Source organism: Perognathus longimembris, chromosome 3 (genome assembly GCF_023159225.1).
Source record: "Perognathus longimembris pacificus isolate PPM17 chromosome 3, ASM2315922v1, whole genome shotgun sequence".
Classification (NCBI taxonomy): domain Eukaryota; kingdom Metazoa; phylum Chordata; class Mammalia; order Rodentia; family Heteromyidae; genus Perognathus; species Perognathus longimembris.
Window position 1 is genome coordinate 74317825 of NC_063163.1, and position 23296 is coordinate 74341120.

General features: G+C 53.4%; 4 protein-coding genes and 1 pseudogene across 8 annotated transcripts; 2 read left to right on the forward strand and 3 right to left on the reverse strand.

The window, feature by feature from the left end:
* Positions 1-75: 75 nt before the first annotated feature.
* On the reverse strand, positions 76-1655 carry LOC125348861 (annotated as a pseudogene).
* A 68-nt stretch (positions 1656-1723) lies between these two features.
* Positions 1724-8722, forward strand: Fbxw9 (F-box and WD repeat domain containing 9). Its single transcript, XM_048342444.1, has 10 exons — positions 1724-2210; positions 3832-3971; positions 4049-4177; positions 6087-6199; positions 6279-6370; positions 7550-7698; positions 7796-7909; positions 8004-8093; positions 8169-8234; positions 8309-8722. Exons 1-10 carry the CDS (start codon positions 1784-1786, stop codon positions 8381-8383), a joined length of 1395 nt encoding a protein of 464 aa, XP_048198401.1. The 5' UTR covers positions 1724-1783; the 3' UTR covers positions 8384-8722.
* Positions 8328-16826, forward strand: Dhps (deoxyhypusine synthase). 3 transcript variants are annotated; one of them, XM_048342445.1, is made up of 10 exons: positions 8328-8344; positions 12387-12639; positions 13019-13183; positions 13473-13594; positions 13673-13769; positions 13861-13947; positions 14582-14687; positions 14765-14868; positions 16422-16547; positions 16613-16826. In XM_048342445.1, exons 2-10 carry the CDS (start codon positions 12433-12435, stop codon positions 16706-16708), a joined length of 1110 nt encoding a protein of 369 aa, XP_048198402.1. In that variant the 5' UTR covers positions 8328-8344; positions 12387-12432; the 3' UTR covers positions 16709-16826. The 3 variants fall into 3 exon arrangements, with proteins under 3 accessions (XP_048198402.1, XP_048198403.1, XP_048198404.1); XM_048342447.1 differs by lacking the exons at positions 8328-8344; positions 12387-12639 and having other exon boundaries at positions 13068-13183; positions 13385-13594; XM_048342446.1 differs by lacking the exons at positions 8328-8344; positions 14582-14687; positions 14765-14868 and having other exon boundaries at positions 12368-12639.
* Gng14 (G protein subunit gamma 14) lies at positions 9017-11983 on the reverse strand. Of its 3 annotated transcripts, none has more exons than XM_048342450.1 (3): positions 9525-10141; positions 9350-9442; positions 9017-9274 (listed from the first exon to the last, which is right to left on the reverse strand). In XM_048342450.1, the coding sequence occupies exons 1-3, from the start codon at positions 9801-9803 to the stop codon at positions 9137-9139; spliced, it is 510 nt and encodes a 169-aa protein (XP_048198407.1). In that variant the 5' UTR covers positions 9804-10141; the 3' UTR covers positions 9017-9136. The 3 variants fall into 3 exon arrangements, with proteins under 3 accessions (XP_048198407.1, XP_048198408.1, XP_048198409.1); XM_048342451.1 differs by having other exon boundaries at positions 9027-9262; XM_048342452.1 differs by lacking the exon at positions 9525-10141 and adding an exon at positions 11852-11983 and having other exon boundaries at positions 9028-9262.
* Positions 16717-23167, reverse strand: Wdr83 (WD repeat domain 83). The gene is made up of 9 exons (XM_048342448.1): positions 22923-23167; positions 22722-22842; positions 22531-22636; positions 22040-22088; positions 21834-21960; positions 19095-19162; positions 18891-18999; positions 18695-18809; positions 16717-16998 (listed from the first exon to the last, which is right to left on the reverse strand). The coding sequence occupies exons 1-9, from the start codon at positions 23023-23025 to the stop codon at positions 16831-16833; spliced, it is 966 nt and encodes a 321-aa protein (XP_048198405.1). The 5' UTR covers positions 23026-23167; the 3' UTR covers positions 16717-16830.
* Between the last annotated feature and the right edge of the window lie 129 nt (positions 23168-23296).

Sequence of the window (23296 nt, forward strand, 5' to 3'; positions counted from 1 at the left end):
GCCCAGGCAGAAAAGTCTGTGAGACTTGTCTCCAATTATCCACCCAAAATCTAGAAGTGCAGCTGTGGCTCCAGTGGTAGAGTATTAGCCTTGAGCAAATAAGCTCAGGGACTGCCCAGGCCCTGAGTTGGAAAGCTATGTCAGTAAATAAAAGTAAGCAAGACAAGTATGCGCAACTCAAATCCAGACATAAAGTTGAGAAGCTAAGGAAGTAAGCATTAGTTTGAGACCCCCAAGCCTGTTTTCTACCTCCCAGCCTCCGGTACTGGGGATTGAACCCAGGGCTTCCACTTGAACTACACAACACAGCCCCTAGCCCCTAACTTCGTTTTCCCGCTTGCAAAAATGAGGTCACTGTGAAGAGACTGTAAAGGCTAATAAGACTTGTGGCTATCTGCACAACTTTTAAGTCACTGGCAGGCTAGAACATTTTTGTTCTCATGATAATGTCCAAAATGTGTTTATTGGGACTATTTCCCACTCATCTTGGTTCATGGTGCTTTTAGTGCTGCTTCCTTCTGAAGGAACATCCTTCTGTAAGCCCCACTTTCCCTCCTGTAGGCTGCTAGAGGACAGTGGAGCAACTACTGTTTGTGCATGGCTCAAGACCATGGGGATTTTATAGCATCCTAGGCATTTCACATCCATGAAATAGGAATTGGGGGTCTGCACCAGGAGCTTCTTGTGTTTCCTCCTCTTCAGAAGGATGGAGGTCCTTTGTGAAAGGCATGTTCTCAGGAGAAGGTGGTCATGTCCGGAAAGGAAGGCTAGAACATTTTTTTTTTTTTTTTTTTTTTGCCAGTTCTGGGGCTTTTGGACTCAGGGCCTGAGCACTGTCCCTGGCTTCTTCCCGCTCAAGGCTAGCACTCTGCCACTTGAGCCACAGCGCCACTTCTGGCCATTTTCTGCATATGTGGTGCTGGGGAATTGAACCCAGGGCTTCATGTATGGGAGGCAAGCACTCTTGCCACTAGGCCACATCCCCAGCCCAGGCTAGAACATTTGAAGTTGCTTCTGTAATGAATCGCTAGTGGCTTCCACTGTAATCCTAGCCACTCTGAACGCTGGAATCAGAATCACAGTTCAAAGTCAGCCCTGGCAGGAAAGTCCAATTAAGCACCCCAACCCTAAAGTGGTGCTGTGGGTCACGTGGTAGAGTACTAACCTTAAGTGTTAGACCCCGAGTTCAAACTCTAGGTACTAGCACCAAAATTCGCTGGAGGAGCCTATGATCTGGCGACTGAGGGTCATAGCCGGGATAGGATAGTACTCGGGAGTCCAAACGATCCAACAGAAGCTGGACTGGAAGCGTAGTTCAAGTGGTAAAGTGCCGGCCGTGAGGAGAAAGCCTAGCTGAGCACTGACCCGAGAACACACACAGCTGCTAGTTGAAGTGGGAACGATGGAGCAATCCTCTTCCCAGCTGCTCAGGACGCTGGCCGTAGGACCGTAACGAGTTTGAGGCCCGCCAAGGAAGCAGCTTGTCCCTTGTTGATCCAGCTGCCGCCTCCCCAGGGCTGGGGTTAAAGATGCGGTGCAACGCCTGACTCCCCGTCTTCTCTGGAGACTCGCATTCAACGCGCGGAGGCACAGCTTGGAGAAAGCGGCCCGGCGTGGTCACAGACGTCAGCTGCTTTCACTGCCATACGCGTTTCCGGTCTGCTCGTGACGTCATCAGATGGCGCCGGAAGGGCGCCTCCGGAAGTGCCTTCGCGCTGCCTAGGAGACGGGACGCTGGGCCGGCAGCTGGAGAGACCGGGTTGGCCGCGCCCACCCGGTCGCCATGGAGCTTTCCCCAGAGCCCAGTGACTTTCCTCGCGCCTGGGACGACGACTCGGAGCCGGAGCCGGAGCCGGAGCCGGAGCCGGAGCCTGATCCGGACGCGCAGGCCGAAGCCTACGTGGCTCGCGTGCTCAGCCCGCTGCAACCCAGGGCTACCCCCCCGTGTGCCTCGCTGCTGTCCACGCCCGCCGCATCCACCGGCGCCGTGGAGCCCAGGGCCGCGGCCAAGTTCCCGACTGTGGGTAGGCCGGGCCTGCTGAGTCTCCCTCCGGAGCTGTTACTCGAGATCTGCGCCTACCTAGACGCACGCCTCGTGCTCCACGTCCTGCCGCGCGTGTGTCACGCGCTGCGCAACCTAGTGTGTGACCATGTCACTTGGAGGCTGCGCGCGCGGCGCCGCGTGCGCGCGCCCTACCCAGTGGTGGAAGGTGCGCGATCCCGTGACCCGAGGACACCCGTCCGCATCAGGCTTGGAGGATAGGGTGGGGAGAGCTACCTAGGGAGCCACAGGGACTCGCTAAAAACAGACTTCATGGCTTTTCCTGCTGGGGCTTAGAGACTGAGGCCATTTCAGGTGGTGCTAATTGCGCACTTCTTAGTGAAGCAGACATTTGAATCTGAATCGTGAGGCCTCACCAGTTAGAGTACTTGACCAGGATTCTCTGCTAGTACTAAAGCCTTGATGCCTGCTGCGGGAGAACACTGAGACTTGAAGTCTCAGGCTGTTCATGGGGCTCAGAATAAGCTCAAGAATCCTCAGGCTTTGGGTATAGCTAACCAAACACTCCTAGACATTGACCCAGAAGGGCTCAGAGGTGGCATCCCTTCCCCTAGCTTAGGGTTTAGGACCTGAAGTCATTGGAACCTTGGAATTCTGGGTCTAGCTTGCCATTTTAAGCAGGGGCTAGTGATCACTTATTCTGCTCCTAGCTTACTGGTCCATGAGAGGGATGGGAGAAGATGGCCTAGGAGGGAGGAAAGAAACCTTGATTGATATAGTTGATTTGGAAATGTTGATTCTGATATTTGTCCCCAGGCCCTTGATAGAACATGACCACACATAGAGTAATGGATTCCCCTAATCTGGAGGCAGGGGACCCAGGCTCCTGGTCAGGGTGTCTCAAGATGTGGTTATGCACAACTTGATCAGACTTTCTCTTAAAGAGTTGGGTATATAAGCCAGGTGCCAGTGTCTCACACCTGTAATCCTAGCTGCTCAGGAGACTGAGATCTGAGGATCAAGGGTCAAAGGCAGCCTGGGAAGAAAAGGCCATGAGACTCCTATCTCTAATTAACCAGTGAACTTTGACAGCCTCCTTAGTAGTTAGGATTACAGGCATAAGGTCTTGGTGCCCAGCTTTGTATTTTGGTTTTGAGAGATGATCTCACTAACTTTGGGCTATCTGTCCTGTAACTCAAAGTCCTCCTGCCTCCACCTCTAGAATAGCTAGAAAGCTGCGTACTAGTAGCTCATACCTATAATCCAGCTACTCAGGAGGCTGGAATTTGAGGATTGCAGTTCGAAGCCAGCCCATGCTGGAAAGTCTGTGTGATCCTTACCTCTAATTAACCACCAAAAAAAAAATCCAGAAGTGAAGCTCAAGTGATAGTGTGCCAGCCTTGAGAAAAAAAAAAAAAAGCTCAGGGACAGGGCTCAGGCCCTGAGTTCAAGCCTCAGGACTAGCTCATGCACGTAGCTAGGATTATAGTTCAGAGCCACCATACCCAACTACAAAGGTTTAATTATGAGACCCCAGCCTGATGATTGAAGGGCTGAGGTTGAACCTCAGCCTCCTGAGGTTACCATCTGCCTTGAGTTGGGGGAATGAAGCCTGAAAAGGTGGTCTTGAGGCCTAGTGTTTGGAAACTGAGGTGAAATGGAGGTGAGAGGTGAACACGACCAGCCTAGGAGGTGGGTGAGTGGTTGGCCCTAAGGCCAAAGCTTGGGTCTACCTGGAGGAAACTAGATAGCCTTGTTCCAAGTCTGGCATCTGGGGGTGGGCTCTGCTAGCTGGTGCCCAAAGGGGACCCTGCAATGATGCCCCACAGAGGAGGACTTCGACTGGCCAACAGCCTGCATTGAGCTGGAGCACCACCTGGCCCGCTGGGCAGAGGACGGGCGTTGGGCTGAGTACTTCTGCCTGGCCGATGGGCACTTTGCATCCATTGACTCAGTGCTGCTACTCCAGGTGAGGGGAGCTTGTGGGGAGGACAGGCTGAGAGGGGCCATGGTGGCCTTGGCTCCATGTCTTTGCTCCCCTCCCAGGGTGGGACACTCTGTTTGTCTGGCTCTCGAGATCGCAATGTCAACCTGTGGGACCTGCGGCAGCTGGGGGAGGAGCCTAGCCAGGTCCTGGTCAAGTCCTTGGGCACAGAGAAGAACAGTACCCACAAGGTGAGTGCTGCCAGTGAGGGAGAAGCACGTGGGGCAGGGATGTGCCAGGCTGCCCAAATTTCATTTCTACTCGGCAGTAGCTGGTGGGACTTTGTGTGATGTGTATGACTTCACAAGGTCCCTGTTAGGATGGGTCATGTGTTAATGTGAACATTCATAGTGTTCAGGCTTCGGAACAGTAGATACTAAATACATCTCAGTAGGCTGAGTGGTACCAAGCATGGTGGTTCATACCTATAATGCTAGCATTTGGGGAGGCATTGGTTTGGGAGTTCCAGGTCATCCTGGATTACATGGCCAGACTGTGTCTCAAAAGCAAGCAAAAAGAAGAAAGAATAAAGCCAGGCGCTGGTGGCTCATACCTGTAATCCTGGCTACTTAAGAGGCCAATGAAAGCATTGAGGGAGGAGAAGTGATTTGTCTAGGCTCTTGCTTTTGGAGGGGAAAGAGTTTCTGGGGATGGAACCCATGGCTTCGTGCATGCGAGGCAAGTGCTATACCACTGAGCTACGCCCCCAGCCCAGCCCCTTTGTTTTGAGATAGGATTTCCTTTACTTTGCCTGGGCCTTAGTCTTATGATCTTCTTGCCTCTGCTTCCCTTGTAACTGAGATTAATGAGATTTTCTACATGGTAGAATTAATGTGTCACAATTTGGAAGATTTCCCTCACTCAGTGCACATGGCAGAATTGAACAAAGGTAAAAACATGCAATGTGCCTGCCAACAGCGGCGTTCATGAAACGTAAGCGGTTTCAGATTCCTTGCTGCTGCTAACCTCATTCTACAGCTGCATGTTATTAAGAATTCCTGGTCCAGGTGTTGGTGGCTCACATCTGTAAACTAGCTACTCAAGAGGCTGAGATCTGAGGATTGAGGCTCAAAGGCAGACAGGTCAGGAAGGTCTGTGAGACTCCTATCTCCAGTTGATGAGCAAAAAGCTGGAAGTGGAGCTGTGTCTCAAATGGTTGAGTGCCAGCCTTCAGCACAAAGCTCAGGGACAGCCCTGGCCCTGAGTTCAACCCCAAGGACCCCCACACCCCAGAAACCAAGACAAAAAACAAGAATACTTGAATTGCCTGAGAATTCTTTTTTTTTTTTTTTTTTTTTTTTTGCCAGTCCTGGGCTTGGACTCAGGGCCTGAGCACTGTCCCTGGCTTCTTTTTGCTCAAGGCTAGCACTCTGCCACTTGAGCCACAGCGCCACTTCTGGCCGTTTCCTATATATTTGGTACTGGGGAGTCAAACCCAGGGCTTCATGTATACGAGTCAAGCACTCTTGCCACTAGGCCATATTCCCAGCCCCTGAGAATTCTTTTTAGTTGTTGTTGGTTGTGGGGCTTGAACTCAGGGCCTGGGAGCTGTCCCTGAGTTTTTGTGCTCAAGGCTCTACCATTTTGAGCCAGAGTGTAGCTTCTGGTTTTTTTTTTTTTGTTTGTTTGTTTTTAAATTGGGGATAAGAGTCGCACAGACTTTCTTGCCCTGTCTGGCTTCGAACCACAATCCTCAGATCTCACCCTCCTTTGTAGCTAGGATTACATGCATAAGTCACTGCTTTTGGGATTGGCTGAGAATTCTATCATGATATTTTCCCTTGAGTTCTGGGTGTGATTAGTGGCAGAGCACTTGCCTTGACTACACAAGGCCCTGATTCCCATCCTTGAATTAAAAACCAGTGTTACTGGTCCTGAAGTCAGACAGACCTGCAGGCCTGAACGCTATCTCACAGAGACTTGGCCCTCAATAGCGTCAGCTCTGGGGTGGGATGGTCCCTGGCACATGTCAGAGTGGGTGTTGGAGAAGAAAAGCTGTGTGGCTCAGGGTGAGTCTGTTGACCTCTCTGAGCCCCAGCCTTGCCTGCTCGCCCCATGGGCTGCAGGGAGCTAGCCTGACGGTGGTGCCCCATTCTACAGGGTTGGGTGTGGTCACTGGCGGCACAGGACCACCACGTGTGCTCTGGCTCCTGGGACAGCACGGTGAAGCTATGGGACATGGCAGCTGAAGGGCAGCAGTTTGGAGAGATAAAGTGAGGGGCTCCGGCAGGGGAGTGGGGTGGAGGGCCCTGTGTGGTCACTGCCTCAGCCCTGTGGTTTGTGTGTCCCTAGGGGCAAGGCGGCTGTACTGTGCCTTGACTACCGCCCTGACATCCTGGTGGCTGGGACCTATGACAAGAAGGTGACCCTCTACGACCCCCGAGGTGGGTTGGAGGTCCTGGGACTTTGTGGCCCCACTGGTCCTGGCCACTTTTGCCCAGCCAGGGGCTCACTCCTGACTGTGTCATGTGGGTGCAGGGCCTCTTGGCCCCCTGGGGTTGTGGCAGAAGCCCGGCAGTACCCCACAGTTGGATTGGAATTCTGACTCTCCCACTTCTTAGCTGTGTGACTCTAAGCACCCTTGAGCCTCAGTTACCCATTTGTAAAATCCCAGTCATGGGCTGGGGCCATAGCTCAGTGGTAGAGCACATGGGCATAATATACCAGAGGTCACAGGTTCCCTCCCAGCACCTGTGCACACAGCCTGAATCTTCCTAATGCTGCCTGCCTGCTTGTCCTCCCTCCTTCCCTCCCTCCTTCCTTTCCTTTTGGATGACATTGGGGTTTGAACTCAAGGGACCTCGGCTACTTGAGTCCCACCTGCAGCTCTTCTGTTTTAGTTGCTTTTCAGATAAGGTCTCATGATTTCCCCTTCCGACTCTGCCTCCGGAGGATCTGTGTTCACAGGCATGCAAACCACCACACCTGATTCCTGTGGTTTAATCATTTATTCATTTATTCCTTTATTTATTTTTTTGCCAGTCCTGGGGCTTGAACTCAGGGCTTGGATACTGTCCTTGAGCTTCTTTTGCTCAAGGCTAGCACTCGACCACTTGAGCCACAGCACCACTTCGGGCTTTTTCTGTTTATGTGGTGCTGAGGAATCAAACCCAGGGCTTCATGCATGCCAGGCAAGCACTCTACCACTAAGCCACATTCCCAGCCCCTGTCCATTCTTACTCTGTGGCACTGAAAAGCTGCTGAGTCATGGCTCAAGTGGCAGAACACCTGCCTAACATGTGCAAGGCCATGAGTTCAAAGCCTAGTTCTGCAAAAAAAAGAAAAATAAGAAAGAAAGGGCGAGCTGGAGCTGGGCCTGTGGCAGGATGAAGTGCTCAGCTCTGTAGTGAAAGGTGCTGGTGGGATTGCAGGAGGAAGAGGGTGTGGGGAGACAGCACAGGACACGATAGACCTGGGGATTGTAGATCTAGCTTGGGGGAAGGAGGCAGGAGAGAGGAAGGGAGAGCCAGCTGCAGAGTGTAGGGCTGAGCAGGTGGGAGGTTCTGGCAGGGTCTGATGGGGTACCTCTGATGCTGCCCCTCCATGGCCCACAACTCTCCAAGCTGGCCCAGCCCTGCTGCAGAACTGGCGGCTGCACTCCGGCGCCGTCCTGGCACTGCTGGCTGACGACAGGCACATCATCTCGGGCAGTGAGGACCGCACCCTCGTGGTGTTTGACCGGCGAGCCAACCGTGTTCGGCAGCGGCTGCAGGTTGGACCCCCCCCTTCAGTTCCGGGGGGTCCTGGAGGTACCCAGACTGCAGCCTGGCCCCATCTGAGAAGCCTTCCATCCTGTGCTCTGTCTGCAGATGGACTCCTACCTGCTTTGCATGTCCTACCAAGAGCCCCAGCTCTGGGCTGGCGACAACCTGGGACAGCTGCAAGTCTTCGCCAACCGTGCCGGCTGCCTCCAGCTTGTCCGGGTATGCTAGCACCCCAGGCCTAGCCTGCCCCTCCCAGGTGGGGACTGACTTGGGCCTGACTTGCCTGTCATCTGACTCCTCCCTTCCCCCACAGTCCTTCAATGTGGGCCATAGGTCGCACATCACAGGGATCAAACACTCGCTGGGGGCCTTGTATACCACGTCCATCGACAAGACTATCCGGGTGAGGACAGCACCCCACCCCACCCCTATCGCCCAGGGACCCCACCTGCTGATCTCTGCCCTCTGCCCCTCCCAGGTCCATGTGCCCACGGACCCGCCCTGGACCATCTGCACCCGCAGCCACCACAGTGTCCTGAATGGGGTAAGCCCTCCCCCAGCCCCCCAGCCCTGCCAGTCTCCCCCCATGCCTGACTCCTTGGTCCCCGCTCCATCCAGATTTGTGCTGAGGGCAACGTGGTGGTGGCCGCCTCAGGAGGCCTGTCGCTGGAGGTCTGGAGGCTGCAGGCCTGAGCAGGACGAGGACGACATGGCTGTCGGTGTGTGTTGCTGGCCCAGGCAAGCTGGGCTTCTTCTTGGGGACCTTCCTCCCCATTGGTGCTGCCTCTGCCCCCCAGGTGTGGGGCACAGCATCTTGGGCATGGCTTGGTGGGTCCCTGTGCTGGGTCCCCACTTGGCCCACCTCAGGGACCTGCTGCTCACCCCGGGCCTTGTGTTTGGTTTTGTGGAAAGGGTCTCCCAGGTGTTGAGATGCCAGGTGGGTGCCACCAAACCCAGCTGGGGCCCTGGTTTTGTTATTATTTGGAAGTTCCTCTCTGGTGACGGAAGGAGAAATAAACCTGGTGGATTGTACTAGCTGGGGTTGGAGTGTGTGCTCATTGCCCTTCCCCCACCTCGCCTGCAGGACTTGGGGGCCTCAGGGTGTGCATGCAGCCCAGTGGGAGGGATGTTTAGCAGCTGCTGATGCCGTGTGTGTGTGTGTGTGTGTGTGTGTGTGTGTGCAGGCATGCGTGCTCAGGTGTGTCTGTTGTAGGGAGTGGGCACCTGCTTAGCTGCCCCACAGGCGCAGGGCCAGTGTGGCTGCCCTGGCTGGGAACAGGGGAGGGAATAGGAGGGAAGGGGGCTGGGTGGGGGTCAGATCCCTTGTGCCCACAGTGGTCCTGGCCCCCAGCCCCAGCTGAGTCCAGGTGAGCTGCAAGGAGCAATCAGGTCATGTTTATTGGAGGGTCCCCAGTTGCCAGGGCCACAGGGTGGCCTGGGTGCAGGTCAGAGAATGGCGCAAGGCTTCTTCTCCTTGAAGGGGTTTGTGGCAGCTGGGATGCCCACAAGGAAGGGGTCACTTTTGGCCTGCTCCATGCAGAACTGCAGCAGGTCGCGGGCTGCTTTGGACACCTGCAGACCGATCTGGTCAGCCAGGCCTGGGCGGCACTGCCTGCCCCCTCACCCAGCAATGCCCGCCTCTCCCCGCCCCGTCCTCACCTTCACACGGTCAATGCCTGCCTCCATCCGCAGCTGCTCCACTGCACGGCGGGCCTGTCCAATGTCATTGCCAATTGCCACCTTGCTGGACATCTGGGGGGAGGGGGAGAGGGGAGTGAGCAAGCCGGAGCCGGGGCCTGGCCTCCTGAGGCCCGGGATGACCAGCCCAGCTTACCTTGGACCTCCCTCCACTGAGGACTCCTGAAGATGCCTGGCAGCTGCTTGCTCCTTGTGGCCTTAGCCACCCCGCTCTGGCTCCCTCCCCCACTAGCCTGGCCTCTCCAACCCCCACAGAGACTTTGAAGCCAGAGCCCAGTGAAATGTCACCAGCTGCCACAGCAGAGGGGGTCTCTTCTGTAGGAGGCCCAGTGGCTGCCCTGGTGTCACGTGTCCTCTGGGTCCCCTGGGGGTTGAACCACTTGGCTGAGGAAGCAAGAACACCCAGGCCTCTCATTAACCTGCTGAGTCCCCTACTGACTGTTCACACTCTGCATCCGCCAGCCCTGCCATGCCATTTCTGCCTGGACTGGGGACCTGCCCTGCTTCTGTCAGTCCACACTTCTTTCATCCCGGGGGTACTACATCCTCGCCAACTGTTTTCCAGCGGTAGAGTCAAACCAGTTTTCCCAGGGCTGGGGGCGTGGCTTAGTGGTAGTGGGCTTTGTGGAAGTGGGCTCCATTTCCAGAACAGCAAACGGAAAAAGTAGCAAGCCAAGCCAGGCATTGTGGCTCATGCCTGTCATCCTAACTACTCAGGAGTCTGAGATCTTAGGATCATGGTTCAAAACCTCTGGTAGAGGGCTGGTAATATGGCCTAGTGGCAAGAGTGCTTGCCTCCTACACATGAAGCTCTCGGTTCGATTCCCCAGCACCACATATATAGAAAACGGCCAGAAGTGGCGCTGTGGCTCAAGTGGCAGAGTGCTAGCCTTGAGCAAAAAGAAGCCAGGGACAGTGCTCAGGCCCTGAGTCCAAGGCCCAGGACTGGCCAAAACAAAACAAAACAAAACAAAAAACCTCTGGTAGAAAAGCCCATGAGACTCTATTTTCAAATAACCACCAAAAAGCCAGAAGTGGAGCTTCTGCTCAAATGGTAGAATACCAGCTTTGATCAGAAAAGCTAAGCAAGAGTATGAGGTTCTGAGTTCAAGTCCCCTTACTGGGATAAAACAAAACCAACAAAACTTGTCCTCCTTAGCATAGAGTGCTGCTGCCTGCCCTCTTTTTAAAATATGTAAAAAGTTACATATTTAAGTTATTTTTTGGCAATACTGGGACTTGAACTCTGACACAGTTGCTAGGTGTATCCTTACCATTTAGACCATACATTCAGCCCTATTATTTCTTCATTTGTTACCCAGGCTGCATCAGCCTGCTGAGTGGCTGAGACTACAGGTGTTCTTGGCCATTTTTTTTTTCTGGGGCTTGAACTCAGAGCCTGGGCACTGTCCCTGAGCTTCTTTGGTTCAAGGCTAGCACTCTACCACTTGAGCCACAGTGCTACTTTCAGCTTTTTCTATATATGTGGTGCTGAAGAATCGAACCCAGGGCTTCATGCATGCTAGGCAAGTACTCTACCACTAAGCCGCCACATTCCCAGCCTGCTATTGGCCTTCTTATCAGCTTGTGACATCCATATTCAGTATTATTCCACTTTTTTTTTTTTTTTTTTTGCCAGTCCTGGGGCTTGGACTCAGGGCCTGACACTGTCCCTGGCTTCTTTTTGTTCAAGGCAAGCACTCTGCCACTTGAGCCACAGTGCCACTTCTGGCCGTTTTCTGTATATGTGGTGCTGGGGAATTGAACCCAGGGCTTCACGTAAAGGAGGCAAGCACTCTTGCCACTAGGCCATATCCCCAGCCCCTATTCCACTTATTTTTATGTATTAGAATGCTGGAAGGCAGGCTGGTGGCTCACACCTGTAATCCTAGATACTCAGGAAGCTAAGGTCTAAGGATTGCAGCTTGAAGCCAGTTTGGGGAAGAGACTCATCTCCAATTAACCAGTAGAAAGCTCAAAGTGAAGTGGCGCTGTGTCTCAAAGTGGTAGAGCACTAGCCTTGAGCAAAAACACTCAGGGACAGCAAGCCCCATGATTGACACCCTCCCCCCTCTCCCCCAGCATGCTGGAGATGAATCCTGGGGCCTCATTAGCACTGAGTTACACCTGAAGTCAAATTCCCCAGATTTTAGCTTCAGGATGAGTTAAGGGTGGGGCCATTTCCTGAAAGGCAGAAAGGATGGCATTAGCTGGGGAGGGGATTGGCAAGGTAAATTCCTTGGACAATACTGGGGTTTGGGCTCAGTGCCTCATGCTTGCTAAGGCAGGTACTCCATTACTTGAGCCACCTCAGTGTCTCCTGTGTCTTCCTAGATCTTTGTATGGGGTCTTTCTTAGTCATCTGCCTAGGTTCAAATGTCACTTCCTTGGGAACTTTCCCCAGTCACCAGCTCCTCCAATGCACTAACCCCTCCACCCACCCCCATTCTTGTCACTGATCATCTTGATGAGATCCTCAATGGCACTTGACTTTGTTGGTAATTTTCTATTCTTTCCATAAGACCATGCTCCTTAATGGCAGGGTCTCCATTTTTCCCACGAAATCTCAGGACTTCGCTTTGTCCCGAGTGTAGGGCAAACCATGTACTCCAAGAGTCTTTCTGAATTGAGTGGGGAACTACGGGGGGGCTATGGCAGCCTTCGATCCCAGTGGCAGGCTTCTCAGGCAATGGCAGCTAAGGAAGAACAAGGGGTTATGTCCTGTATGGAGACTGCGGGACACACACAAAAAAAATCACGGTTCTACAAAACGGAGCCTACCCAGTGACCTCAATCCTGTGCAAAGGCTAGTCGGAAAAGAATGGCTCCTCCAAGCTTCCGTATTACGGAACAGACACTGCAAGATGGCAGCGTCCTTGGACAGTGGGTGCATGTCACATGACCAGAGGGCTTCCGGTTTCCGGCTTGGGCTCTTTAAGGAGCCCGGCTTCCAGTGCTCGCAGAAGCGCGCCTGGCCGGCCTGTAGCGGCTGAGGGCCACCGGGCCTTGGGCGGCTGCGACCTGGAAAGCCTAGCGGGAGGCGGATGGAGGGGTCTTCGGAAGGGGAGGCGCCCGCTGCGGCACTGGCCGCCGTGCTGAAGCACAGCTCAGCGTTGCCGCCTGAGAGCACCCAGGTTCGCGGGTACGATTTCAACCGCGGCGTGGATTACCGCGCCCTCCTGGAGGCCTTCGGCACTACCGGCTTCCAGGCGACCAACTTTGGGCGCGCAGTGCAGCAAATCAACGCCATGGTGAGGCCCGGGGGCGGGACTTCCTGCGTCAGATGGGCGTGTCCGCGGCGAGAGGCGGGAGTTTGGTGTGGGGAGGGCGACTGGACTGTGGGTCCCGTGGTGGAGCCCGACTAAGAAGGCAGCAGTCCTATAGCCGGGGCAAAGCCCTCGGGAATGGGCGAAGCTGGAGCGTTCTGATTCCCACAGAGGGCCGAATTGCACGTGTCGGGACTAGCGAAGGGGCGGGTTCTGCAGCAGGGACAATCCTTGGTCACTGGTAGAAGCATTCCCATGTCCTTGAGTGGCCAGGGCCAGGAGGTAGAACCTGACCTCGGGAGCCCACCTGGGGCCCCTGGTCAGGGGTTTGGTGCCAGTGTCCTAATTTGGCCCTTCTACCCAGATCGAGAAGAAGCTGGCGCCTCTGGCGCAGGATGAAGACCAGCATGCAGACCTGACTCAGAGCCGCCGCCCACTCACTGGCTGCACCATTTTCTTGGGCTATACTTCCAACCTCATCAGTTCAGGCCTCCGGGAGACCATACGTTACCTGGTGCAGCACAATATGGTAAGGAACGCACTGATCCCTCAATTATTGGGTAGTACAGCCATGCAACCATGGCTCATCTCAATGTGATGAAGAGGTAGGGCTTTTTTTTTTTTTTTCTGGACTTATGACTTGAATTCAGGACCCAGGCACTGTCCCTTGCCTTTTCCCCCTCAAAGTTGGTGCACTACTCCTGAGTCATAGCTGAGCTTTGCTTTGTAGCAGGCTCCCCACTGAGGGTCCTGGGTGAAGGCTGATGTTTGGAGCCCTACCAAGAATGAAGGCCAACATCACTGCTCTGTGGCTGCAGGTGGACGTGTTGGTGACCACGGCTGGGGGCGTGGAGGAGGATTTCATCAAGTGCTTGGCCCCCACATACTTGGGCGAGTTCAGCCTCAAGGGAAAGGAACTCCGGGAGAATGGGATAAACCGGTGAGGGCCACAAATGGTATTGGGCAGAACTGGGCTGAGGGGGTCCTGCAGACTGACTCCCATGTCTCCTGCCCCCAGGATTGGGAACTTGCTGGTGCCCAATGACAATTACTGCAAGTTTGAAGACTGGCTGATGCCCATCCTGGACCAGATGGTTCTGGAGCAGAACACAGAGGTGGTGCTGGAGTGGTTTCTGTGTATGGCAGTGGCACCAGCATAGTGGAGTCAGGGGATGTGTGGACTAAAAATGTCCCCCCTGCTTCTAGGGTGTGAAGTGGACACCTTCGAAGATGATTGCTCGCCTAGGCAAGGAAATCAACCACACGGAGTCAGTGTATTATTGGGCCCAGAAGGTAAGGGCTGGGCAAGGGCAGAATTCACAGACCTTGGCATGTGCTATCTTTTTTTTTTTGCCAGTCCTGGGGCTTGAACTCAGGGCCTGAGCACTGTCCCTGGCTTCTTTTTGCTCAAGGCTAGCACTCTGCCACTTGAGCCACAGTGCCACTTCTTGCCCTTTCTATGTATGCAGTACTGAAGAATTGAACCCAGGGCTTCTTGTATATGAGGCAAGCACTCTTGCCACTAGGCCATATTCCCAGCCCCTGTTCCTGAGCTTTTCTGCTCAAGGCTAGTGCATTAGCTTTGAACCTGGAACCTCAGATCTCAGCCTCCTGAGTAGCTAGGATTATAGGCGTGAGCCCCTCGTGATACCTGGTTGCTAGCTTGTTTTGTTTTATTGGGAACAGCTAGAGCATTGGTTAGGAACTCCTCCCCCCACCCCCCATGAATCCCAGAATCTGAAAAGTAACAAGAGCCTTTTCTTTTGCTAACTGTTCTCTATGAGTTTTCTCACATCTTCCTCCTCTTGGGGCAAGAAGTGTTGTTATCCTAGTTTCACAGCTAGTAAACCCCTAGAGATACCACTGGTAGAGATACCGGGTGCCTCCTGCAGGCTCTGAGCTACAGTTGCTGCCCTCTGTCCTTCAGAACCACATCCCTGTGCTGAGCCCCGCGCTCACTGATGGCTCAATAGGAGACATGATCTTCTTCCACTCCTACAAGAACCCAGGCCTGGTCCTGGACATCGTGGAGGGTGAGGTGCTGCAGCCCCGGGGGAGTGGGGAAAAGGCGTGTTGAGCCCAAAGCTCAAGCTCAGCCCTTCTTCCACAGACCTGCGGCTCATCAACACACAGGCCATCTTTGCCAAGCGCACTGGGATGATCATACTGGGTGGAGGTGTGGTCAAGCACCATATTGCCAACGCCAACCTCATGGTGAGTGGAGCAGTTCCTACCTATGCTTATGCCCACTGTGCAGACATGGGGTCCAAAGCCTAGGCCACAGCTGTGACACATACCTGTAGTTTCAGCTGAGGAGGCTGAGGCAGGAAGATTGCTTGTGCCCAGGAGTTTGATGCCAGCCTGGGCAATACAGTGAGACCCTTAGTGGGGATTGGATGAGCCAAGCACTGGTGGCTCATGCCTGTAATCCTAGCTGCTCATATTAGGCTGAGATCTGAATATGGCATTTCGAAACCAGTCTGGACAGAAAGTCTTATCTCCAATTAATCACCAGAAAGCCAGAAGTAGAGCTGTGACTCAAGTAGTAGAGTGCCAGCTTTGAGCAAGAAATTTCAGGGACACTGTCCAGGTCCTGAGTTCAAGCCTCAGGACCAGGTACTCCCCTCGTGACCTCCCCTCCCCACCAAAAAAAATAGCCGGATGAGTAAGGGGCACCGTCCAATGAAGGGCAACTGGAAGAGGCTTCCAAGAAATTGATGTGGGCAGAGGTTTGGGGGAGGTTCTTCCCTAGGGCCGTGTGATTACCTCCAGGAAAAGCTCTGGCAAAAGGACAGCCAGTGCTAAGGCCCTGGGTGACTGAAGTAGCAGAGAATAGCTAGGAGGCTGGAGGGTGCTTGGTGAACACCCGGTGTTGCTACAGGGCTTCTCAGTCTGTGGTGAAGGGCTTTGAAACCTGCTGAAGTAAAAGGGGCCTCCACTGCCATCTGGTGGCAATGAGATAGGTGGTGGTGGGGTGAGCCCATGACCAAGGCTGTACTGTGGAGGTCTGTGTGGGTTTGGAGGTTTTCAGAGGTAGGTAGGGCAGAGGGGTGTTCACAGAGGTTCAATATTCCCTTAGGAATTCGTGTGTGTGTATGTGTGTGTGTGTTTGTGTGTGTGTGCGCGCGCGCACGCGTGCGCACATTCAGGTATGCCAGTCTTGTGTGTTCAAGGCTAGGACTCTTATCACTTGAGCCACAGCTCCACTTCGGGCTTTTTGGTGGTTAACTAAAGATAAGAATCTCAGACTTTCCTGCCCAGGCAGACTTACATTACTAGCTCCTGGCTACTTAGGGTTTTTGGAGGCCAGGTCTCATGTCACTAGGTAGATCTTCCTGCCTCAGCCTCTCGAACTGTACCTACATATCCCTTATCAGAAAGGCTTGAGACAGAGGGCTTTGGATGTTGGTCTACATGCATTTTATGTAATGAGACCCGAGTGTGTGTGTGAAGTGCAGCTCCGTGGGCACCCGCACACAGGTTGAAGGAGATCTCGTGCAGGGTTTCTAGCTTGCTTATGGTTTGTGACTAGTCACAGATCAAGTGTGGAATTTTCCACCGTGATATCTTGCCACTATCCTGGGATTGAAGCGATTTGGATTCCAGGAATGATCAGTGCCCCTATTCTATTCCACCCCGACTCCAAGCTTGGCCAGATCTTTCCCTATGAGGGACTTGCCCTCAGCCTGGTTGCTGGTGATTCCTGGTGTCCTGGCTGACCAGTCCTGCTCTGCCCTATCCCTCCCTTCTTCTGTTTCTCCCTCCAGAGGAATGGAGCTGACTATGCAGTATACATCAACACAGCCCAGGAGTTTGATGGGTCTGATTCGGGTGCCCGGCCTGATGAGGCAGTGTCTTGGGGCAAGATCCGAATGGATGCACAGCCCGTCAAGGTAGAAATTGGCTGGCTGGGGCACTGGGTCTCCTGGGTCCCACGGCTCACCCTGTCCCTCCGCAGGTCTATTCTGATGCCTCTCTGGTCTTCCCCCTGCTCGTGGCTGAGACCTTTGCCCAAAAAGCAGATGCCTTCGCCCCTGAGAAGAAGGAGGACTGAGAACCAGGAGGAGCCAGGAAGGCCACGCCCCCTCCATATTTATTAGTTTGTATACAAGCCCCTCCCAACTCCATGGTCCACACTGTCTCTGGAATAAATGGTTTCTGTTGGTTCGTCAGCATCTATATTGGTCCTTGGCCTCTGCCTGCCCCATCCTCTGCTTCGAAGGCCTCTTCCCGCCAGCAATGGATGCTGCCCCCCATGGCTGTTAGGAGGCAGGGCTCTGTGGGGTGGTACGCCAGGGACTGCACCACACCGGTACCCACAGGCAAAGCCAGTGCCAAGGAACCCTGGGAAGCAAGGAGTGGTTACCGTGGCTAGCTGTCCTCATCCCCAGGATCCTGCCCAGAGCCCTCCTCAGACTCTCAACCTTCACCCCTCTTCATCCCCTCTCCTTCTGGTCCTATGGCTTGAGCTCTGGGCCTGGGTGCTGTCCCTGAGCTTCTTTTGCACAAGGCTAGTACTCTGTAACACCACAGCACCACTTCTGGTTTTAACTGGAGATGAGATTCTCACGGAGACTTTGCGGCCCAGGCTGGCTTCAAGCTGCAGCACCACTTCTGGCTTTCTGGCGGTTCATTGGAGATAAGAGTCTCACGGACTTTCCTGCCCGGGATGGCTTTGAACCATGATCCTTAGATCTCAGCCTCCTGAGTAGCTAGGATTACAGGTGTGAACCACCAGTGCCTAGCCGTTCCTGACTCTCCAAACAACCACTAGAAAACTGGAAGAAGTGCTGTGGTTCAAAGTGGTAGAGCATCAGCCTTGAGTGAAAAAGCTCAGGGACAGCGCCCAGGCCCTGAGTTGAGTGCCACAACCATTATTAAAAATAAAAGATGGGAAGCAGTGGCTCACACCTGTAATCCTAGCTACTCAAGAGGCCAAGATCTGAGGATTGTGGTTTGAAGCCTGCCCAGGCAGGAAAGTTTCTGTGAGACTTTTTTTTTTTTTTTTTTTTTGCCAGTCCTGGGGCCTGAGCACTGTCCCTAGCTTCTCTTTGCTCAAGGCTAGCACTCTGCCACTTGAGTCACAGTGTCACTTCTGGCCCTTTCTATATATGTGGTGCTGAGGAATCCAACCCAGGGTTTCATGTATACGAGGCAAGCACTCTTGCCACTAGGCCATATTCCCGGCCCCTCTGTGAGACTCTTATCTCCAATAAACCATTCAAAAACCGGAAGTGGTCCTGTAACTTAAGTGGTAGAGCGCTAGCCTAGAGCAGAGGCTCAGGGACAGCAGTCAGGTCCTGAGTTCAAGCCCCACAACTGACAAAACAAACAAAAACCAACCCCCAAACCCCAAGAAGTAGGCACAACATCATTACTGGCCTCCAGTGTCCACCCCCCCCCCCCCTTTTCATAAGGCTTCATCTGACCAGCCAAGCCCCAGTCCTCCACAGCCAACTTTGCTAAGCCAGGATGGCCTGTCTCCAGCCTGGGGACAGGTTGGGGCTGGCCAACCACACCTGAGGACACTTGGAGATAAATCAAGTTTCCATACCTCTCTGCCATCCATTGCCCTCACCCAGGGCTCTGGTCAAGTGGCTCAGCCTGGGTTTGTGGCCTTATCTGATCTGACCTGCATCTGGCTGTTGCCACCTTCCCAAAGTCTTATTTGATACTGGGGCTTTAACTTAGGGCTTTCCTTGTTCAGCTTGCTTGCTAAGTTGGCACCCTACCAGTCAAACCACACCTTCAGCCTTACTTTCTATTGGCTTGCTGAAGACTGAATGGACTTTTTAGTGCAGGCTGGCTTTGAATTATGATCTTGGCAGGTCTCATCCTCCTGACTAGGATTACAGGTGTGAGCCACAAGCACTGGGTTCTAAAGTCTCATGACTGATGCCTCTGTGTCTAGGCATATGCTATTCCCTTTGCCCAGAATGTGCTTCCTGCTTTGTCATTCCTTTCAGACCCTATTGTTCACTCTTCTCAAACCTAGGGGTGACAGCTGGCACCCTTGTTGAGTGGGGCAGTTGGGGCTCACCTCCACCAGGTCCCAGAAGTACACCTTCCCATCCTCAGAGCAGCTGACCACGTGTGTGTCCCGCTCGCTCAGGCAGCAGTCCAACTTGTACTCTTGGTTCTTGTGACTCGTGTACCTGGCAGTGAGCAGGATCAAGTCTTGGTGAGGACCCTTGGGCTGCGGGGAGGGGAGGGACCCCAGGACTGTGGGGACTCACTCGCCCAGCAGTTCCCCAGTGTCTTTGTCCAGCAGGCGCAAGGTGGAATCTAAGCTGGACACCAGGATGCACTGCCCATCCCGGCTGAAGCAGGTGCATGTGATGGGGCCTGGACGGAGGACAGGATAGAGGGGGTAAAGCTGAGGTGCCCCTGGTCATCCCACCATCTCCCTTGTCTGTTCCCCAGATCTGGGCCATACTCACTGCCCACATAGTCTGAGAAGAGCTGCCCCATCCTCAGGTCATAGCGCCTCAAGCGGCCGTCCACGGAGCTGCAGCAGAGGATGGGCAGGCAGAAGGCTGGGGTTAGTTCAGGCAACTGGAGTGTTCCACTCCTAGCCCAGCATCTTGTGAACAGGCTGGGCCTGCTCTTTCCATCCATGCAGGACTGGGACTCAGGCCCATCATTACTTGTCTCCTAGGATCTACTGCCCCCCTTCCAATCCCTTAGGGCTCTTCTGGATCCTCCTCCAGATCAAATGCCACAAATATCCACCCTGTGAATCTACCTGCAGGTCAAAAATAACTGATCTGGGTATGGTAGAGCTTGCTTGATATTAATAAGGCCCCGATGTTCCACTCCTTTTCTCCAGAAATCAAACAAAAAACTACATCTGTACAAAGCATGTAGACTTCCTCCCTCCTCCCCCCTAGTCCTGAGGCTTGAACTCAGGGCCTGGGCACTGTCCCTGAGCTTCTTTTGCTCAAGGCCACAGTGCCACCCAGGGCTTTATGCATGCTAGGTAAGCACTCTACCACTATACCACATTCCTACATTCCTAGCCCCTAGATGTTTTCCTTGTTGCTAACCAGCACTGTCCCATTCCTGCCTGCTGAACACATTTCCTTGATGCCATGTATCTGCTCTTCCCCCAGTTCTACATTAAGTGGCGCCTCCCCATGCTTTAAGCCTCCTACCTTCACAGGGCCTGCGCTCACCCTGCCACCTCAAGTGCCCCAAGTTAACTTCTAGTGTGCCTCCTCCATTGCCCTTGGTCCTTATCACTCCTTCAACTGTGTCAGACACTAGCTTGCTGGGGGAAACTTGGCTGTAGACTTGCTCCTGATTTTTCAGAAGTTCAGATAACAGCAGCTTAGTTTCAGTTAGGTGATGTGTGGAACTTCAGTGTGGTCAACCTTTTTTTTTTTTTTTTGGTGCAGGTACTAGGGCTAGCAAGAAGTTAGGGCCTAGGTGCTGTCCCTGAGCTTTTTTTTTTTTTGCTTAAGGCTTGCACACTACCACTTGAGTCATAGCTGCACTTCTTACTTTTTGGTGGTTCATTGGAGAGCAGACTTTCCTGCCTGCCTGGCTCCGACCTGTGACCCTCAGATCTCAGACTCGTGAGTAGCTAGGATTACAGGGGGGGCCACTGGTGCTCAGCTTGTCAGCTGTATTTCTTTCTTTTCCATCCTTTTTTTAGTTGTGACAGGCTCTCACTATGTAGCCAGGTTGGCCTATGATTTGGGATTGATCCTCCTGTAGTAACCCAACCCCCCTCCTGGGGTTACAGGCCTGGGGCACAGCCCCTGGTAAGCCAGGGGCAGTTTCTGCCACTAGGAGATCTAAAAAGTTGTCAAGTGAGCAACATCCTCACTGTGGTTTGAAGGATGAAAGCAGACAAATGTGCAGTCCATGGGGCAAGTGATAAAATAATTCTTACAGGAGGCCTTGCTTTGCATTTAGCTGGCCACACTGGGACCCAACAGACTAGGTTAAAAAAACATGCTGGTGACTCACACCCATAATCCTAGCTATTCAGGAAGCTGAGATTTGAGAAAAAGTTCAAAGCCAGTCTGGGTAGACATATTCCAGAGACTCTTACCTTCAATCAACTAGCAAAAAGCTAGCAGTGGAAGTGTGGCTCAAGTGGTGAGTGCCAGCCTTCATTTTCAAAAGCAATGTGAACCAAAGAAGGATATTCTTAGGAGAGGAACACAAAGGCGCAATGCCTGAGCATATGATCATAAAAAAATAATATTTATTGAAATGAACTCTAGGAAATGGAAATGAGGTTTTTTCTTTGTTGCTGTTTTTTCTTTTTGTCTTGTTTATCTGTCTTGGGAGGGTAAGGGGGAGGCACAGAAATGGAGGTTCAAAGGGTGAACAAATGCAGCAGTGGTACTCACCAGACACTGTAGAAAATGAACTATACAACCTATGAGTGGTGATGAGAGGGAAAAACTGGGAGAGAGCAAGGGAAGGGGTGACATTATCCATAAAGAAATCCTAGCTACTCAGGAGGCTGAGATCTGAGGATCACAGTTCAAAGTCAGCTTGGGTAAGAAAGAGTGTGTGACTCTTATTTCCAATTAACCACCAAACCAGGAGTGGTGCTATGGCTCAAGTGGTAGAGTGACAGTGCCCAGGCCCTGAGTTCAAGCCCCAAAACCAACCAAAAATAAAATTAAAAAAAGATTAAAAAGAAAATAAAGGGCTGGGAATGTGGCTTAGTGGTAAAGTGCTTGCCTAGCATGCATGGAGCCTTGGGTTCAATTTCTCAGTACCACATAAATAAAAAAAGCCTGAAGTGGTGCTGTGGTTTAAGAGGTAGAGTGCTAGCCTTGAGCAAAAGAATCCAGGGACAGTGCAGGTCCTGAGTCCCAAGCCCCAGGACTGGCAAAAAACGCCTCCCCACCCCCACCAAATCCCCCCACCCCTGCGAGGTGAGGCTGTGGGAAGCCTTGAGTTTAAGCCTATTCTTTGCCAAAAATGGGGCCCAAAACTTTTTTTGGGAGGGCTCAAACTCAGGGATTGGAACTTGCTAGTCAGGCCTTCCTATTTTCTGAGCCACTTGCCCAGCCCCACCCCCCAACCCCCCATCCAAATTCAGGGCCTTCAGCATGACACCATCAGCCCAGGAAAGCAAATGAGAATCTAAGCATCAAAAGTGATTTGGTTTCCAGTGGTTGCCAGGGGTGGAAAGGGGTCCTGCATCCACTCACCCTGCCAGGACCTCATGGTCTGACACCTTTACACTGGATATGCCATCCCTGGCTTCATCCAGCTTCTGCACAGGCTCTGGTCTCCTAGATCGGCAGTCCCAGCAGCGTATACTGGAATCAATAGACCCTGTGAAGCCAGCATGATGGTGGTCAGGTTGGGGGTGCTGGACAGCCCCCTACTTCCTCATACCAGGCCTCAGACTCACCAGACAGGATGACTGTGGCCTCTTCATTAAATTGCACGGTGTTCACCTTCTGAGAAATAGGAATTGCTACTCAATAGAAAGCAGGAGTTGGAAGGTAAGGCTAAAAACAGGGATCCCAGAGGCATTGGTGGCTCATGCCTGTAGTCGTAATCCTAGCTACTTCAGTAGGCTGAGACTTGAAGATCGTGGTTTGAGACACTCAATTTCCAATTAGCCACCAAAATAGCAGCTGTGGCTCAAGGGGCAGAGCGCTAGCCTTGAGTTTGAAAAAGCTCGGGGATAGCATCCAGGCCCTGAGTTCAAGCTCCGAACTGGCACAAAAACAAGCAATAAAACAACACAGGGGTCTAAGGACTGGAGAAGATAGAAGGTGAGAGGTGCCGTGTGACTGGCCATAGGGGTAGAGACATGTGGGAAAGGCTGTAATGGCTGTCCTTGGCACTATCCCTCCGCCACTTACACTTTAATGAAGGTCTCCCACTCGTGCTTACCCCCGCGTGGCCTCTAAATTTGCGCACAACCTGTCCAGTTGCCACATCCCATAGCACCACCGCCTTGTCCCCGCCGCCGGAGCAGAGATGGCTGTTGTCAAAGGACCTGGAGATCAAGAAAGGGGTCAACGTCGATTTCCGATCGACCGCAGCCTCGGCGCCCGCGTCCCGGGACCTCGCCCCCAGCTCACCCGGCCGCGTCCAGCACTTCATAGCCGTGACCGCTGTACGCCCGCAGCAGCGTCCCCCGTAGCGGGTTCCACAGTTTGAGGGTCTTGTCGCTGCCGCACGTCAGGCAGTAATGGCCATCCGCTGGGGGACATCATGCTAGGGGTCACCGGGCCGTGTGCCTCGGAGGCAGGAGGGCCCGGAGGGAATTCGGGGGAGCTCACCATTAAATCGCACGGCTCGCACGGCCCCTTGGCCGCAGTCCAGCGTCTTCAACTGCTTCCGCGGCAGCTCCGGGGCCCGCGGCTTGGGCTGAGGGAAAGCCATAGTGCCAGGCCCGCCCCCGTTTTCGCCACCTTTGGAAAAAGTCAGTCAGCACCGAGAAAGGGAATGGCTTAGTGGCGCTCAAGCTCGACGTAACTTTATTATCGTCCCCCTGGACACTTCCGGTTTCCAATTTACGGGCTCGCCATTTCAGTCACACTTCTGGGAATACTGACGTCCGATTTCAGGCTTTCTCTCAGTCCTCGCTTTCTATCTTCAAGGGCCATTCTTGGCCTCTTGTCATTCTTCGTCCTCTGGCTAGGGGAATAGTCCT